This window comes from Populus trichocarpa, chromosome 6 (genome assembly GCF_000002775.5).
Source record: "Populus trichocarpa isolate Nisqually-1 chromosome 6, P.trichocarpa_v4.1, whole genome shotgun sequence".
Taxonomy (NCBI): domain Eukaryota; kingdom Viridiplantae; phylum Streptophyta; class Magnoliopsida; order Malpighiales; family Salicaceae; genus Populus; species Populus trichocarpa.
The window spans coordinates 21,970,309-21,986,960 of NC_037290.2; the positions used below are offsets into that span (position 1 = coordinate 21,970,309).

At 32.7% G+C, this 16,652-nt stretch overlaps 2 protein-coding genes and 1 long non-coding RNA gene across 4 annotated transcripts; all 3 read left to right on the plus strand.

The window, feature by feature from the left end:
* The first annotated feature begins 5,762 nt into the window (after nt 1–5,762).
* Nucleotides 5,763–7,149, plus strand: LOC7491945 (uncharacterized). Its single transcript, XM_002308443.4, has 3 exons — nt 5,763–6,122; nt 6,232–6,337; nt 6,499–7,149. The coding sequence occupies exons 1-3, from the start codon at nt 6,090–6,092 to the stop codon at nt 6,606–6,608; spliced, it is 249 nt and encodes an 82-aa protein (XP_002308479.1). The 5' UTR covers nt 5,763–6,089; the 3' UTR covers nt 6,609–7,149.
* A 2,586-nt stretch (nt 7,150–9,735) lies between these two features.
* Nucleotides 9,736–11,157, plus strand: LOC112327886 (uncharacterized). Its single transcript, XR_002982353.1, has 3 exons — nt 9,736–10,042; nt 10,137–10,193; nt 11,008–11,157. It is a non-coding gene; the product is annotated as an uncharacterized LOC112327886 (long non-coding RNA).
* A 1,442-nt stretch (nt 11,158–12,599) lies between these two features.
* On the plus strand, nt 12,600–16,357 carry LOC7491946 (protein SLOW GREEN 1, chloroplastic). Of its 2 annotated transcripts, none has more exons than XM_024604396.2 (2): nt 12,600–13,747; nt 15,717–16,357. In XM_024604396.2, the coding sequence occupies exon 1, from the start codon at nt 12,708–12,710 to the stop codon at nt 13,695–13,697; it is 990 nt and encodes a 329-aa protein (XP_024460164.1). In that variant the 5' UTR covers nt 12,600–12,707; the 3' UTR covers nt 13,698–13,747; nt 15,717–16,357. The 2 variants fall into 2 exon arrangements, with proteins under 2 accessions (XP_024460164.1, XP_002308480.3); XM_002308444.4 differs by lacking the exon at nt 15,717–16,357 and adding an exon at nt 15,024–15,505.
* Nucleotides 16,358–16,652: the final 295 nt, after the last annotated feature.

Below are 16,652 nucleotides of genomic sequence, written 5' to 3' on the forward strand. Positions count from 1 at the left end.
TCGAAGGGCTTAGCTTAATGGTGAAAAAGAGCTCCACCAAAATACAACTTCTTGTAAAATCCTTATACACTAAGTTTATTAATTTAGTGTATGTTTGGTACTGTGCTATAACTTGTTTTTTTTAAAAAAATATTTTTTGCTTGAATATATATTAAAATAATTTTTTTAATTTTTAATATCAACACATCAAAATTTTTAAAAAAATACTTAAAAATATATCAATTCAATATTTTTTTTTTCAAATGAAAAATATTTTAAAAAATATTAAAAAACAAGAGATAATACTCTCAAATGATATATACAAAAAGACATCCAGCAATTTAGCAGTCACGACACTAATCATAGCTTTAGTTGATTTTATCCTAATCATAATAAGAATAGTTTTCTACTAGAAAATAAATCCATGTATTGATTAAAATTTTATTTTTTTCTTTAAATAATTTTAATAATACACTTTCATATATGTCTGTATATTTTTTAAAAACGTTATATACTAATTTAATATTCAAATTCATAAAGTTAGAAGAAAATAACAAGCCTTTTAATTTGAAATCAACCCCTCAAAGTTATAAAAATAAAATAAAATAAATACATTGAAGAAAAATATTATTGACACAAACTGCTAAAAAAAATATTCTTCGCATCGAAATCAGAAAAAAAGAAATGCATTCACCAAAAAAAAGGGAGCCCGACGTCCCCTCCAATTTGTACACTTTTGCAACGAATCCGGACAAGGGCAAATATAGAGTCTAGATTCTTGCCTTTCACCTTGAAGATTTTACATTTTTTTTTTCTCGAATGCTATGAATCGTAGCCCTTCTGGTGCGGAGGATTATTGATGTGCCCCACGTCAACATGGGATTTCTTTTCGCCGAATAGGCCAAGACGGAATTCGAACCCGGAGAAAGCACAGCTTATTATATTCCCATGCTATATATATATAGAGTTTTTAGACATTATTTTTAGTATATTTAAGATCTAAATAAAAATAAAAATAATTTATTTTTTTATTAAAATCTTATTAAAAATGATTTGAGGAGACTCAACCATGAGATATTTTTGGTGACAGAATTGATAGAGTCACTTTAAAAGCCTTGATAAGAAGAGTAAGAAAATATATTATTTGGAGAAAACTTTATCTCTTATTAGATAACAGTCTATCCAGAGCGAAGCAATGTATGAAAAATCACATACGGGTTGAAGAAGCCAGTTTGCTACGACATAGACCTCCTTGTTTTTTCAAGGACAACTAGCACGACTAACCTTATAAGTGAAGTAATCAGGGTATTCTAAGTAATATCTTAGAGCCACCTCTAAAATGACCTTTATTTTTTTTCAGGTGATGATTGAAGGCCTCTCAACACTTATCATAGGAATGTGCAATTCTTCAAGGAATGGATAGACGTAGTCTTCCTAGTGTTATATGCAACAATCTTCAAGGGATAGACATAGTCTTCTCAGTGCTATATGCACCAGTCTCCAATGAATGGATGTGATCTTTCTAATGCTATATGTATTAATATTCAAGGGATGAATGTGATCTTCTCAGTGCTATATACACCAATCTCCAGAGAATAACCCCAGTCTCCAAGGGATAAATATGGTCTCCCTAGTAATTTATGCACAATTCATCAAGAGATTGACTTAATCTCCCTAAAGGCAATAGACCCTCAAATTACCGAGGTATGGACTTATCCCCCTGCGATTTGCATAACTCTATCTCTCCAAGGCAATAACCTCACTCTCTAGGGGTCTTCTTAGTACAATAATAACATCATCCAATAACCAGTCTTCAGTGGGGAGCTCTTATACCCCGATGACAATGCTAAGAAAGCTATAGGCTCCCACTCTCCAAAGAACTTATAATCACTTAGAAATTTCTAAGTATAGGTTTACCCCTATTGGATTCCATATAACCACTTAGGAACTTGTATAGATGATGGGTATGGTACCCTTAATCTCTTATAATGTTTTTATGTACAAATTATTAGTCTTTTATCTTTGAAAGAAGTTCTTTAAGTCCAGATGCATATTTCTCTGTATTTTTCCCAGTTTGCTTCCATTTTATACGAGCAAAACCCACCACTCTACTTGAACTGAGAGATTAATTAAAGTTTTTGCATATTATTACATCACAAAGTCACAAAGACTGGGGGGATACTGATGAACCAAGATTTTATCAATATATCTTTATTATATCAACACCCCTCTCAAGATCAAAAGGGCTGATACGCTTCAATTTGGCCTTTAAGTTTGATCAAAACCATCTATCTTGTGATAAAATCAGCCTAGTTTTGGTTTGTTATAACCCCAACAAACTCTTTTAGAAGCTTTGAATCAACCTCTAAAAGAAGAGGTAATCTAACAGAAAAAAGGAAAAGAATGAATGAATTTGTTTAAGGTCTAAAGGATTCAATATTGAGTTCAAGAGCTCGGAAAAAGGTTCAAAGGTTTGGCTTTATTGGGTTTAGAAACAAGAAGAAAGAAAAGCAGCAGTATAAATCTACTCCCATTAAAGATTTCAAGCTTGAAAGGTATACTTTTGCAAACTTTAAAAGCGAAGTCCATGAGGCTTGCTAGATTCAAAACCATTTGTTTAATGTATAATGCAATGTTTTTTTGAATATATTGATGTGAAGACTAGTGTCCTGGTAAGTTAAGCTTGCATTTAATTTGATTGAAATCTACCAAATGTGGCAACAAGGTATTTAATGTTTTTCTAGTTTGTTAATGTATTGTTCCAGACTCCAAAGTTTTGTTTTAGTACTATGGAGTGTTAAAGTGTTATTTTTGAACCTCATATTGGTTAAGCATGCTTGTTGTTTTAATTTGGCAATTTTGAAAAATAAAACTTAATGCATGTTTATGATGATTTGATATTTTTGTTATTTAACTATGCTTGGTATTGATAATGTGATTTGTAATGATCAAAAGCAGTAAGGTTTAGAGGGCCAAAAGTCCATTTTTTATGTTTAGCAGCTTGTTCTTCAATTCTGGGTTTTTTACTGGGCAATGTTCTTCGTGTTCTTGGGAAGAATATTGCTTCAGCCCTATGATTTAGACCAATTTTGGTCTATTTCTTTGCAGTGAACCATCTGGGAAACTCGATTAGTCAATAATCTAGGATTTATTTGCATCATTAATAAGTTTTATGGGTTTTAATCTTAGGATTTCAGTTTTGAATCAAAACTCATTTTGATCAAACCATGTCTTCTTAGTGATAATTAATGGGTTTTGATGCTTGCCTTTTGATCTACACATGTTTACGAATAAAACCATGCCTTTTTTGTTTGAAATCTAGTTTGGGTTGATTTTCACGTTGCTAAGTTCGGGTTTGAATGTTCTTTATTTTCTTTGTGTTTGATGCGTTTCATCTAAGAAATTTTGAGCTTTTATGTTTAATTTGTTTTTGGCTTTGGTCATTGTTTTTGGTTTGTTTTCAGGTCAATCTGGTTGAGTCAAAATCGATTCAGATATTTAAGGCTCTGTTTGGTTTGCCACTTTTTTGTATGAAAGGATTTTTGGCGTAAAAATATGTTTGGCAAACACACCTTTAGACCTATTTTAGCAATTTTCTAAGGAAGAAAAAATGTTTTTGTCCAAATATGGCCTTACAAAAAAAAATTATATGTTGCATATGGGCCAATATTTATATAAAAAAAATTGCATTTTGATTTATAAAAAAAGAGAAAAAAAATTTAGTGTTGTTTTAGAAAATACCTTTGTTGATTTTCCTTTGTATTTATTTTTTGGAATTTACATAAAGTTTGTAAAATTCCTTAAGAATTTGGTCAATATTTCAATAACCTTAAAAATTTGAATTCATAAAAATTAATAGCCAACACCCTGATATAAACATTAGATCTATAAGTAAGATGGTATTTAAATACCAGAAGTTAACTGAAAAAAATTTAGAAATATTTTTAGATATTCACTAATTTTAATTATGAATATTTTTCACCACAATATACAAATTGTGGAAAATCCTTTCACCTTCCATGATAGATAAACCCTGTCAGTGCACTTACATATACCATTTTCATAAGAATTTATCTGGGTATACGAGCCTATAATAAATTCAAAATACTAGACTTATTCGTAAGAGTAAATCTTTATCTTGAGCTATAGACAAATCACAAGTTAGGAACTCATCAAAACCTTTAAACCATATTTAGATCACGCAATGCAATTTACTTCAAGTGAAATGTGCTAGGGGCGCTAATACTTTTCCTAGCCACAACCAACCATTTACTTTTGAATTTCAGATAAGACCAATACACTCGGGTCTCCTAGCGACCCAAGTAGGTGATGACTCCTTGACCCTCGACGCTACTCGTCCACATGCGACAATTATAATTCAACCCAAGTCTTCCATATATAACTTTTTTGTATCTTTAAATGACATGTCTCTAGTAGCATTCAAGAACACAGTGCTCTCATCAATATAAGTGATATTATTATCTGTATCAAGAACAGTAGTACCATCATAATGACAACATAAAAAAACTTGAAGACATGTAATGTAAATTAAAACACTCATTTCATCAAAATCAAATTATCTCACAATTCAATGCAAACCCTAATTGCGATCACTTTGACCTTAATAATATCGATGAAAACATATCTAATTGCACCAATTAAAAACTAAATGATCTCAATTGAACAAAATACTCAATTATGGCAATTTTTTACCAAAATTCAACGTAGACTCTAGTTACTATGATTTCGACCACAACTTTATTAATAACATCAATTGATTAAAAATCTATCTAATTGCATCAATTAAAATGATATTTATCTCAATTCAAACAATTACATTAAATATGATAAATGACTGGACAATCAATTTAAAATCTAATTTCTATAATTCAAACCTGTTTGATTCCATAAATAACATAAAATGTATTAAAATAATTGCAACACTCAAAACTCAAAACTATCTCAACATCAACAAAATACCTAATTATAAAACACAACACATATAATTATAAATTAAAATTTAAAATTTATTAATTCAATAATGAAACCTATAAAAATAAGAGACAATGCGAGGCTATCTAGGCTTGGAAAGGCTGTTTAGGTCAGCGGTTTGTAACGAAAAAACAATAGAAAGACTATTAGAGACAAGGGGAAGATGATTTTGGTGGGTGATTGAAGGCTATTTCAATTAAGCGATAGAAAGTTGGTTTGGGTAAAGGTTTTGAGGTTCTTAGGATTTTTTTCTCTGCATGCTCGAGAACCATGGAGAACAAATAGGGGATTATATATTCATCGTAACCAATATTTTGATTCATAATTGTATTATGTAACCGCTATTCATGATAATTACAATTATATTAAACCTGTGATTTTAAATCGGAGTTTATAATAAAATCGCAATTCAAAATAATAGTTATATTTAAAAACATGATTAGAAATTGTGGTTATGTTAAACTATATTATTTTTCTAAATTTTTTCAAAACCCTTTCTAATAACAGTGTTAATTTTGTTTTGTTTTTTTTTTAATTCATGAACAAGGAGGGAGCCCTCCGGTTCTGGTTTAAAATGGAAAGTGGAGGACCCCACTGTCACGTCACCTATTAAGAAGACAAATGAGGTTTGCTTATAAAATCTCCTCTAATCCCCTCTCCGCCAATCATCATCCTCCTCCCACGTGGGCATTTAGTATACTATAGTCCTTCTCCCACGTGGGCATTTGGACCCCACTTTATCATGACCTCGTATATTGATTATTTTATTGTAAACCAGTGATCAAGTCCTTAATTTGCTCATTGTAACCTGCCTCCTGCTGCTACCCCTTTTGTCTATTCCATTTCCATCGCCGTTATCATCAACCCCTTCGGCTTTCTTTGATCTACTCCCTTCTCTCTCTCTCTCTCTCTCTCCCTTCTTTTTTCCTGGTGTGTTTTCTTTGCCTTTCTCTGTTCTAGTTGTTTTCTTCTGATCGATCTTGGAATATTCAGGCTTGTTCTGCCTCCAGAATCGTGATTTAATTTCTTGATCATAAAAGATAGAGTAGGGTGTATATATATATTGTTTGTAGCTACTAGTTACATACATACATATTTATATAAAGAGAGAGGAGGACATGGGTGATTCTTCTGCTTCATACATCCACATGGTATTTGGAGAATTATTTGATCAATAATATCTTTTCTTCTTTCTTTCTTTCTTTCTTTGCATGGAAGCTATATTCATAAGGTATATGTATGTGATTGATGGTCTTGCAGGTGCACCATCTAATAGAAGAGTGCATCATATTCAACATGAGCAAAGAAGAGTGCATGGAAGCTCTGTCCAAGCATGCTGACATCAAACCTGTCATTACTTCCACAGGTACCAGTAGCCATCTTCTTACCTTTGATTTACCCAGTAGTCCTTGCACAAAGGCACACTAGCTGACTAACACATGCTAGCTAAACTTAACAAGGTAATTAATTATACAGCCATTTGGAGTGATTAACTTGTGTCTGTGTGTGTGTTAAATATCCCAACAGTATGGAAGGAGTTGGAGAAAGAAAACAAGGAGTTCTTCGAGGCCTACGAGAAGAGAAGAGGAGAGAAAGCTGTTCAAGAAGGGGATAAAAGCACGGGATCCAAGACATGAGTAATTCTCATCTCATCTTTCCAGGTTAATGGAGTAAATAGCATCAGCAGCAGCTGCTGCTGCTAAAACTTGATTGTCAAATTAATAAATAACGCTGTATTTTGGCTAGAATCTTCGAGTTTGCTATCTGGCCAAACAGTAGCTGCAGCCTGAAGGTTCTTTCAGTAATATGCATGGCAACTCTAGGGCAGATTAATATTTAGATAGCAATCCTAGTAAAAATAAGAAGAAAAAAAGCTCCTCCTATCCAAAATATCATAAGATCAGGCGCCGCACGGTCCTAAAGCGAAATGGACTGCCAAAACGGTGTAGTGTAGCGAGTCCTGTTTTGATGTCATATTGGGAATTGCGTGTCAACATGTGGGAGTAGCATGCGGTCAGGGGGTTGCATGGAACCATGACACGTTGTGTTAACGTGGCACCGCCCTCTTGACCTCTCTCTTCTATAACGTCTGCGTCCGTTCGCCTCTGGCTCCCTCTGCCTTGTAAATTTTTTGATTTAGCTACCCAATGAAATTTGTTGTGTTGCAATTTGCATGTATATTTTCTCTCATCTTTCTTTAGAAGTTTATTTAAAAATCTATTCAAGTTATATTTTTTAAAAATATATTTTTTAAAATAAAATAGATAATGTTTAGTTTGTTTTTTTGGTGAAAAATATTTAAAATATTTTTCACCAAAAAAACGAACTAAAAATGATCTATTGTGAATCAATATCGAAAAAGAACAAAGAATTGGGGGACCGTTTGGAAGGTCATGGGTGGTCATTGTCGGAAGCTTTTCGGCATTGGTTTTTTTGATCAATTAATTAGCTACATAGCTGAACGATCCTCTGGGGGAGTGACGGCAACAGTCGTTATCGTACCATTTGATGGTAAGTCTACGGTGAGCAATGTCTGATATTATTTTTTTCCGACAATAAAGAATATTCTTGAATCAACTAGTTAATTAAGAATGGATTATTTTTCTTAATAATCTTAAAAACGTATTTCCACATGCATCAATATGGTATATTTAGAGATTTTTCAAATTAATACTTGTACAAAAATCTTAATCCAAAATCTTCTTAATCAGCAGGTCCACGAAGGTTACAATGTCAAATAATTAAGAGTCACGATCCATGAATCCCTTGCAACTACGATTTCTTAGCAGGTCCGTCGCTAGTATTTTCCCACGAGCCCGAGTAGCATCGTGCTCTGAATCTTGGCTCGCCAAGTCAAAAACAAACTCTTTGCGGGTGGGGACCAGCCAGCCTCTGCGGAACAAGACAAGAGGGAAGATAACAAAAGCTAGAATGATATTCATTTGAAATGAGTATGATGTTATTTTTTAAAATATTTTATTTTTTAAAATATTTTTTATTATAAAATATATTAAAATAATTTTTTTATGTTTTTAAAATTATTTTTTATATTAAAAAATTAAAATAATCTAAAAATATATTAATTTTTTTAAAAAAATAATTTCTTTTAAAAACGTTTTTAAAACACAAGAATTACTTAGAGCACGTTTGGGAACGCGGCTGCGGCTGCGTTCCCAAAAAATTTGAATTTTTTTTTTTTTGCTAAAATTTAATATGGTTTGTACGTTTTGGATCGTTTTGATGTGCTGATGTCAAAAATAATTTTTAAAAAATAAAAAAACATCATTGACATGTATTTTGACACAAAAAGTTATTTGAAAAGCATCGGCAACCATACTGCCAAACACGCTCTTAAGCTCGGAAGAGTATGTGGTTACTATAGTTTTCCCTATTAATTAATTTTCTAATTACTTAAGCATACTCTTAGGCAAATTCCAGGATTACTTGCTATGATAATGATTCATACGTACGTGTTAAAGAAATAACCAATGCTATTATTAATACAACGCCGTGCGCAAGTTTTAAAAATGTTTTTGAAAATTTTTATTGTGTTAAATTAAATTTTTTTAAGTTTTTTTAGATTGTTTTATTATTATAGGTTAATGTTAAAAATAATTTTTTTAAAATAATTATTATTTTAATAAAAAAGTATTTTAAAAAATATCTATTATAGTACGGAATCATAAAATGACATCTCAAATCAGGGGCAGCTGCACCCACCACTTTCCTCTCTAGGATAATAAATTGCTTTATGAGTTGGCAATTACAATCAATCATTTGCAATTGTAATAATTTAAATATTTAGTTAATTACAAAGTGCGAGGGCAGATTTTTATGATACATTCGTCTATAACTTGAAACAGTACTATAACTAGTTTATCGCTCCTGCGTTTAAAATATTATGATTTTAATTAAAACATGTAATTAATTTTGATTTTATAAAAAAAAAATGTTTATATATATATATATAGATATTGACACCTGGCTTTATATCATAAACTCTCATCATATTCAATAGCGGTGGACCGGGAAGGCACCCAAAAACAATTCAAGGTACACTATGAATAACAGGCCAAAAGCAAGATAACAGTTTTACATGATACATGTACTGCTTCAAAGTAAATATCTTTTCATGGGCTCGAGGAATACATCTAATTATTTGCTGTAGTTTATTATTAAAGAATTGGAAAAACATGGATGGATGCTGTCGACAGGTGTGTGTAGGTGTGTGTGTGTAAATGTAGATTTTTTGTTAAAATTATAAATTGAATTATAAAATTATATGATTTTATGAGTGAATATGTATCCTATAAGTAAATTTAAAATAAAAACTTGAAAATTAATAAAACCAGATGTATAAAATTAATAAACTCGATTAAAATTATATAAAATTGTGATTTTTCACTTGATTTTATGAGTTTGTAGAGGTGTAAATAAATCCAAATCGACTCCGTTCTCAACCTTAGCCTTCTTGCCAAAAGTGAAATGAACTTAAATTTCTATTTCTATTTCTATTTCCAATTGCAAGTTCATTCTCATCAAACCCACTTCTTGCCAGTTTAGCTCTCTTTGCCTACCCTGTAAAAAACAAAAGAAAGTATGTGTTTCTTGTGGTAATTCTTTGAATTTGGAGAATATGGCCGATCAAAATCACTGTTGTCTGTGTTGATTCTTGAACCTTTTTATTAAAAAAAAAAATTATAATGTCATGATTTGGGGTTAGCCTTGTCGTTTATTTTTAAATATATGAATGGTGTCGCAGAGATGGTTTTCTGGGTTTTTGGCTATGGTTCACTAGTATGGAACCCAGGTTTTGAATATGATGAGAAAGTGATTGGATTTATCAAGGATTACAGGCGTGGTTTTCTTTTTGATTTTGGCATGTTTGTGTATTAATTTGAAGTTATTTTTATCAATTACAGTAATAATCTTGGTTTTTTGTAGTCTTTAACTGTTCAGCTGTTGTTAACAAATCTCATGTTCTGTACGCCAGCTTGCACGTTGGAAAATGTTGAAGGAGCTGTTTGCGTCAGTGGTGGTGGTGGTCAGCCAAGAATGCTCATCTTTTTAGGTTAAATCTTTGTACTGCTGCTCTTATCCTACTCTCAATAGGCTTTTGTTTTTCCCTGTTTTGTTTCTTATTCCTCCCTTTTCAATTCTTGTAGCGGGGAGCTGCCTCCTGTGTACGGGGAGGTCCTGAAACGGAAAGATTAGCTATGGAGGTATGTCGTGTTATTGTAAAATTGCTTTAGATTTAGCATAACTGGCTATTTATTAATTTGATGGGAGAAATGAAGCATGGGGGTTGATCCGGTCAAAGAGTTGAGTTCTGGGTTATATGAGTTTACCCGAAAAAATTAAAAAAAATATTTGAAATTTTAATATTTCATATAAAAAAATTAAGAAACAATTCATGTGAATATATACTATACAGATTATAAATAATAAAGTTTAAAATACTATTTTAAAAGATTTTGTATCCCACATTGAAAAAATATTATGTTAGTATATTATTCTTTGAAGTTGAACCAAAATTTTTTTTTATTCCATAATAAAAAAACATAATTTTTTTTGTAAATATATAGTATATATACTAAAGGGATTCAATCCTACATTTAAAAATAAAATATTCTTCTAGTATTTATATAATAAATCTTGAAAAGGGTTTCTAGCTAGTAGAAAAAATACATTTGAAAAAAAAAAAACAAATCAAGTTTCAACCAGGTTTTGCCAGCTCGCCCGGATCACGAGTTAATTGAGTTTTTGCTTATTTTGGTTTTTTATCTTATCGGACTAGTCTAGCTACTAGATTAACTCATCAGGCCAGTCCGAATTTAATAATTATGAATTGAAGTGAAGAGGGTATGATCTAAGATGGAGTGGCAATACTAAATTCATAAGCTTAATTACATAAACTAGCCGCATTCATTTAGTTTTGTAGTTGGGAAAGAAATATTTTCCCCTGCTTTTGAAAGCAGTAGCTGAATTGTCATTTCTTACATGTAGCTAGTGATATGCATTGGTTTCTTTTTGTAGTACATGGAGAGGCTAGAATGCGATAAAAAGACCCATCCCATGTAGATTTTTATAAGGTAAGGTAATGGTTTGTTTTTATTTGAATTTTCCGGATCATTTCTAGGCTTGTCTCTATGCTCTTTGTCCACTTATTTATGATCCATTTCTGCTTTTTCCAACCAAGCTTTTTTATTGGTTTTTTGTTTTAGCGCATCCCTCTTGCTTTTATTTTTTGTATCTCCTCTTCCTGTGAAACTTTAGCTTTACTCTAAAATTGAATATAAAAAAATAAAAAAAAATATATGCAACTTAAGCATTACAATTGAAATTAAAGGTATCATGATGTTTATAGATTTAGTCTTTAATTAGTTGTTTGACTTGTGTTTGGCCAAAAATTGAATAAATATTTTTTTCAACAAAACATATTTACAGGTTTTTGATATGATGAAATCCCAACTGTAAATTAAAAAGTTGATATATATATATTTAATTAAATAAATCAAGGATCATCTGTTCCAATAAATAAATAAATAAGTTTTTTGTAATAACTAAAGATTAAATTAAAAAAATAATGTAAATCAAGAAACTTGGTCTCATAACACCGGTTTTATACCAGGTGATGTTTAATGACTTTGTTTCTTGGAATTAATATCTTATTTAATTAAACGATAAAAAAAAGACATACTTAAGAAAGTGATTGAATAAGATTTTTTTAAAAAAAAAATATTTAGGTTTACACATAAAAGAATGTCTTCTAATATCATAAAAAACTAATGTAAATCCCGCAAAGTATTTTCTGGACTTTATTGCAAAGTCCTCTCGATGTACGATCACTATTAAATTTTAAATGTATATAAAACAAGGACTCTTAAATTTTCTAGTAAAATTTCAACTCGATCCAACAATTAAATTAAAAACTATGCTTATTAGCATAAAATTGTGCATTAAAAAAATAAGCCTCTAGTTGTTGAAATTAATTACCCCATGAAGTAGATGGATCAAGCCACTAATATCTGATTATTACTTGTTGAAATTCACATTGCTCCAAATATCATAAATAATCTCATTGAATGTATATTTTAGTTTCTTGACCTTGTAATTGTCTCATCTGAAGCTTCTAATATATTTTTTAGTGAAGTTTAGATCACATCACTAACTGAGCATGCCAAATATACAAGACATGTACATATACAAGACATGTACTAATGAAACTGAGATAAACCAATAAAAAGTTAAAAAAAAAAAGGTTGAAGTCCAACCCTAAACAAATACAGCATATAAGGATGAATTTGAAAAAAAAATTAAGCCAGCAAAAAAAACTAGAAAATGATAGTATTTTTTAGTATCGTAGTAATAATTATTTTTAAAATGTTTTTTTTATTAAAAATATATTAAGATAATAGTTTTTTTTAAAAAAAATTTATTAATAATATCATCACAACAAAATAATTTAAAAATATAAAAAAATTTATTTTAACAAAAAAAAAAAAACACGAACACATAAATAAACGCATGGGGACTATAATGGATGCTCCTAAATCAAACAAAACAAAGTTGGCAACTAACCCAAATGATCCATACTCCATATAATATAAATTCGTAAGTGGCATATTGCGTTATTCTTTTTCTTCCCTTCCCCTCCACTCCAGGCCAGGGTTTTCCTTTCGCCTCCTTTTCTTCTCCTTTTATCGTCAGGGTTTTAGCTTGAAAGAAGAAAAAAAATGGAGTCCATTGCTAAACAACCCCTTAATCTCTCTCTCAATCCCCACCGTCCATCATTTCCAAACCCCATCGTTTCCCTCACCTTCAAAACCCCACCTCCCTCGTCATCACCCTTCAAACTCTCCACCTCTATCAGAGCCTCATCCTCCTCCCGCATCACCCCACTCAATCAATCCCTCACCACCATCATCAAAACGACTTCCATCACTCTCACCGCCGCTGCCGTATTATTCTTCACGCGCTTCAACTCCAAACCCGCAATCGCCTCTCCGGTCGCCGCGTCGTCATCCACTGCAGACCCCACAAAAGAATCGTCCAAAGAAAATGTTTCGTTTGAAGAACAAGAAAGAGCTCTTCAAGATCATCTGGCTCAAAACCCCAGTGATGTCGAAGCTTTACGGTCTCTCATGGAGGTGAGGATCAAATCAAAGAAACTTCAAGAGGCAATTGAAGTTGTTGACCGATTAATCGAGCTGGAACCAAATGAAGATGAATGGCCATTGTTGAAATCGCAAATTTATACTTACAGTGGAGATTTTGAGTCTGCTAAAGATGGGTTTGAAGCAGTTTTGCAAAAAGACCCACTTCGGGTCGAGGCTTATCATGGCCTTGTAATGGCGAATTCGGAATCCGGTGGTTCGTTGGAAGTTGTGTTGAAAAGAATTGAGAGTGCAATGAATAAATGTAAGAAAGAAAAGAAGAACTCGGATTTGAGGGATTTTAAGTTATTGATTGCGCAAGTTAGAGTAATGGAGGAGAAGTATTTTGATGCGTTGAAGGTTTATGAGGAGTTGGTGAAAGAGGAACCGAGGGATTTTAGGCCGTATTTGTGTCAAGGGATGATTTATACTTTATTGAGGAAGAAAGATGAAGCAGAAAAGAAGTTTGAGCAGTTTAAAAAGCTTGTTCCGAAGAATCATCCTTATAGGGAGTATTTGGTTGAAAATATGTTTGCTACTAACTTCTTTTCGGAGAAGGTAGAGAGATAGAGGAGTTGAGGGGTGTGGCTGAATGCATTGAGGTTAAGGGTAATAACAAGGTTGTAACTTTTTTCTTTTTTCTTGTGTTGTTATTTTGATTTTCGTTTTCGTTTTGATAAATGCCTTGGATAGAAGTTAGTTAGTTAGTGTTTTAATTTCCATGCTGGTTAGAGGAAGTGTTCGTGAATGACTATCAGTCTCTCTATTTTTCTAGTTAGAAATGAAAATGGTAATGGATGTGCTAGTTATTTGGGGGAGAATTTTATTTATTTATTTGTTATGGCATTGCATATATTTATGGCTCTGGTAAAGCTGCATCTACTTAGAGCTCAAATGATTATTGCATGGAGATAAAAGTCTTTAGCTATATCTTATAAGCAAGTTTCTTGGGGGGAATGCGAGATTCTGAATTTGTGGCTTTGTAGAAATGGCCATTGTTCAGTTGAAATTTTATCGTCTAACTTGTTGAGTCTTGGTATTGACCGTTGATGTTGTTGTATGTCCTGCTAAGGCTATGAATTTGCAAAATCATTTAGTTCTCTTCTACTTGGTTGGGAAGGAGGGTAAAATACTCTATGTTGTGTGCATTTTGAACTTCATTAGCAAGACAAAGGTGCCTTTTCACCCCTGTACTGGGTGACCCAATTAGGCTTGTTCATGGATGCTAGTTTTTATTTTATCTGAACCCGGGTGCTTCCAACACTCAGAACAATAGCCATGTTAATCATCAGAAACCAGCTTCGCATTTCACTTTGGTTGGTTTTCTGCATGATCGTGAAGTGCTAAATTCATCCATGTGACCTTTTATTCCTAGTTATCCCTTAGCCAAATCTGAAAGAAAAAAACTTCATAATTATGACATGACATTCGCTTCTAAACTTGCCAAGTAGAAGAAAGTGAATGCAAATGCTATTCCTCATGATAAAGATTCTAGAATACAACCATGTTGGCCTTGTTGCTTTTCTTTTCCTCCGCCCCAGTAAATCCTAGTCATGCTATTGTCAACGAATATTAAGTTACTCTTTGGTGAGAATGTGAAGTGGATTCCAACACCTTTTCTGCTCTTTCTGGATGAGTACTTTGGGTGGGCTAGTGTCTGTTAGCTCCACATAACAATTATTAATCGCTAATTCAGAAGTCTGTTAGCCCTTGTGATACTTTGGAAATGGGCATCAAAAGTGCTATTTAAGAGATGTGAATATCTCGCATTAGAGGCTATATTTTGCTTGCAGGCTATTTATTGTCTTTAAATTATTCTTCACAAAGATGTGTGCTATTTTAGTTTCACTCTGTAACTTGTTAATTAGGACTGAAAAAGCCATTTCTTGAATACAGAAGTTGGCCGCAGGAGGAATTTATAGATGGCGTTGTGCCATGTGCATCTTCTTTGATTGTTGAAAATGCATGTAAGGCTTATACTAAGGTGTTGAAGAGATCCACCATCTCTGCAAATGCTTTGCATGACGAGGCCGAGTGAGTTCAACTTTGTACCAGATAGGAGGCAAATGCTGGAGTTTGCATTATGGTGTCTTTACTGTAATTTGGCAAATTTGGGGTGATCAGGCTTGGCCATGACGGTTCATATTGTGTTTTCTACCATATATTTTCTCATTGAAATTTCAGATTATTACAGGTATCATTTAGCGAGAATATTTTAGCTGGTTAAACTCAAGCTAAAATGTCATGTTAATCCAATGATTGTAGATAATATGTGACCGTAAAGAATTCAGGTTTGGAGCCTGTGATTCGGTTCCAGTTCCATGTGCTACTGCCTTTTTGGACGGTTGAATTGGTAGTCTTTAAGCTTGTGCTGTTAATGGCTAGTTGTCGTGATGAAATCTTCATGCAGTGTAAGATTATGATTTAATATCCATTAATTTTGCATGTCTATTTAACTCATACCAAATGATTCACAAGTAACTCAAATTTTCTGTAGCAGTGCGTTGTCATGTTAGATGCTATTCCTTGCGTGCATAAAATTCTGTACAAAACAGAGGAATTTACTTCTCGTTGCCCTTTCCTGTGCAGAGAGGCTGTGGAATATGAAATGAAGTTTTGATTTTCTCACGTGATTTATCTCCCGGTCCATGTAGGGAATATTTGATCAATAACATGCTTGCAACTAGGTTCTTTTCGTAGAAAGTAGAGGCAAGAAATTCAGTCCTGAAGTTTAGAGTCATCGTTGAATGAATTGAGGCTAAGGGTCGCAACAATGTTGTCATTCTTTTTGTCTTCTATTTTGGGTTTTCGTGGTTTGGTTCCGGTAAATCCCTTGGATAGAAGTTCTAATGATCTTGTGAGTGTCATGGTAGTCGGAGGGAGTTTCAAGGGGTGGCGGTGTCTCTGAGTTTTTCTAGTTCCATGTGGGAATGGTACTGGATATGTCTACATGACATTGGACCTGCCAACAACAAGAAAATGAAAACATTGTATATCACTCTGCAAATGTAGGATATGCTTTATTGAAAATCCACACTGCCTAGCATTGACCCTAAATATTGAGCAGTCGTCTAACATGGTTTAAGAATTGTTTGTCTCGGCTGCAGTGGGATTGAGGATTGTTAGGCGCTCGATCAACTTGCTATTAACTAGGGATGTTGAATGAAACTGGAAAATGTGATTCATTTTGACCAACTCTCAATTATCTTGCATTATGTATGTTAGAATTTTGTGCATCGCTTTATTTTCAGCATGTTTCTTTTTTCTGGTGGAGTTTTGGCCAAGTCCCAAAGCTTTTCTGTAGCATCATATTTTTTGCTGGTAAGTGCTTACTGGGTGACATTTTGAAGTATCTGTTTTTGACATGAGAGCTTGTTTCGGGAAATTTCTTATCACGTAACGCCGCCGGGGGATCATAGCGGTGCTATTAAGATTGAACTCCACCGTGCTGAGAATCCAGAGTGAATTCCAATTTCCTTCACTTTCTGCATTATTTCTGGATGAGGATTTGGGTGAGCTAGTGTT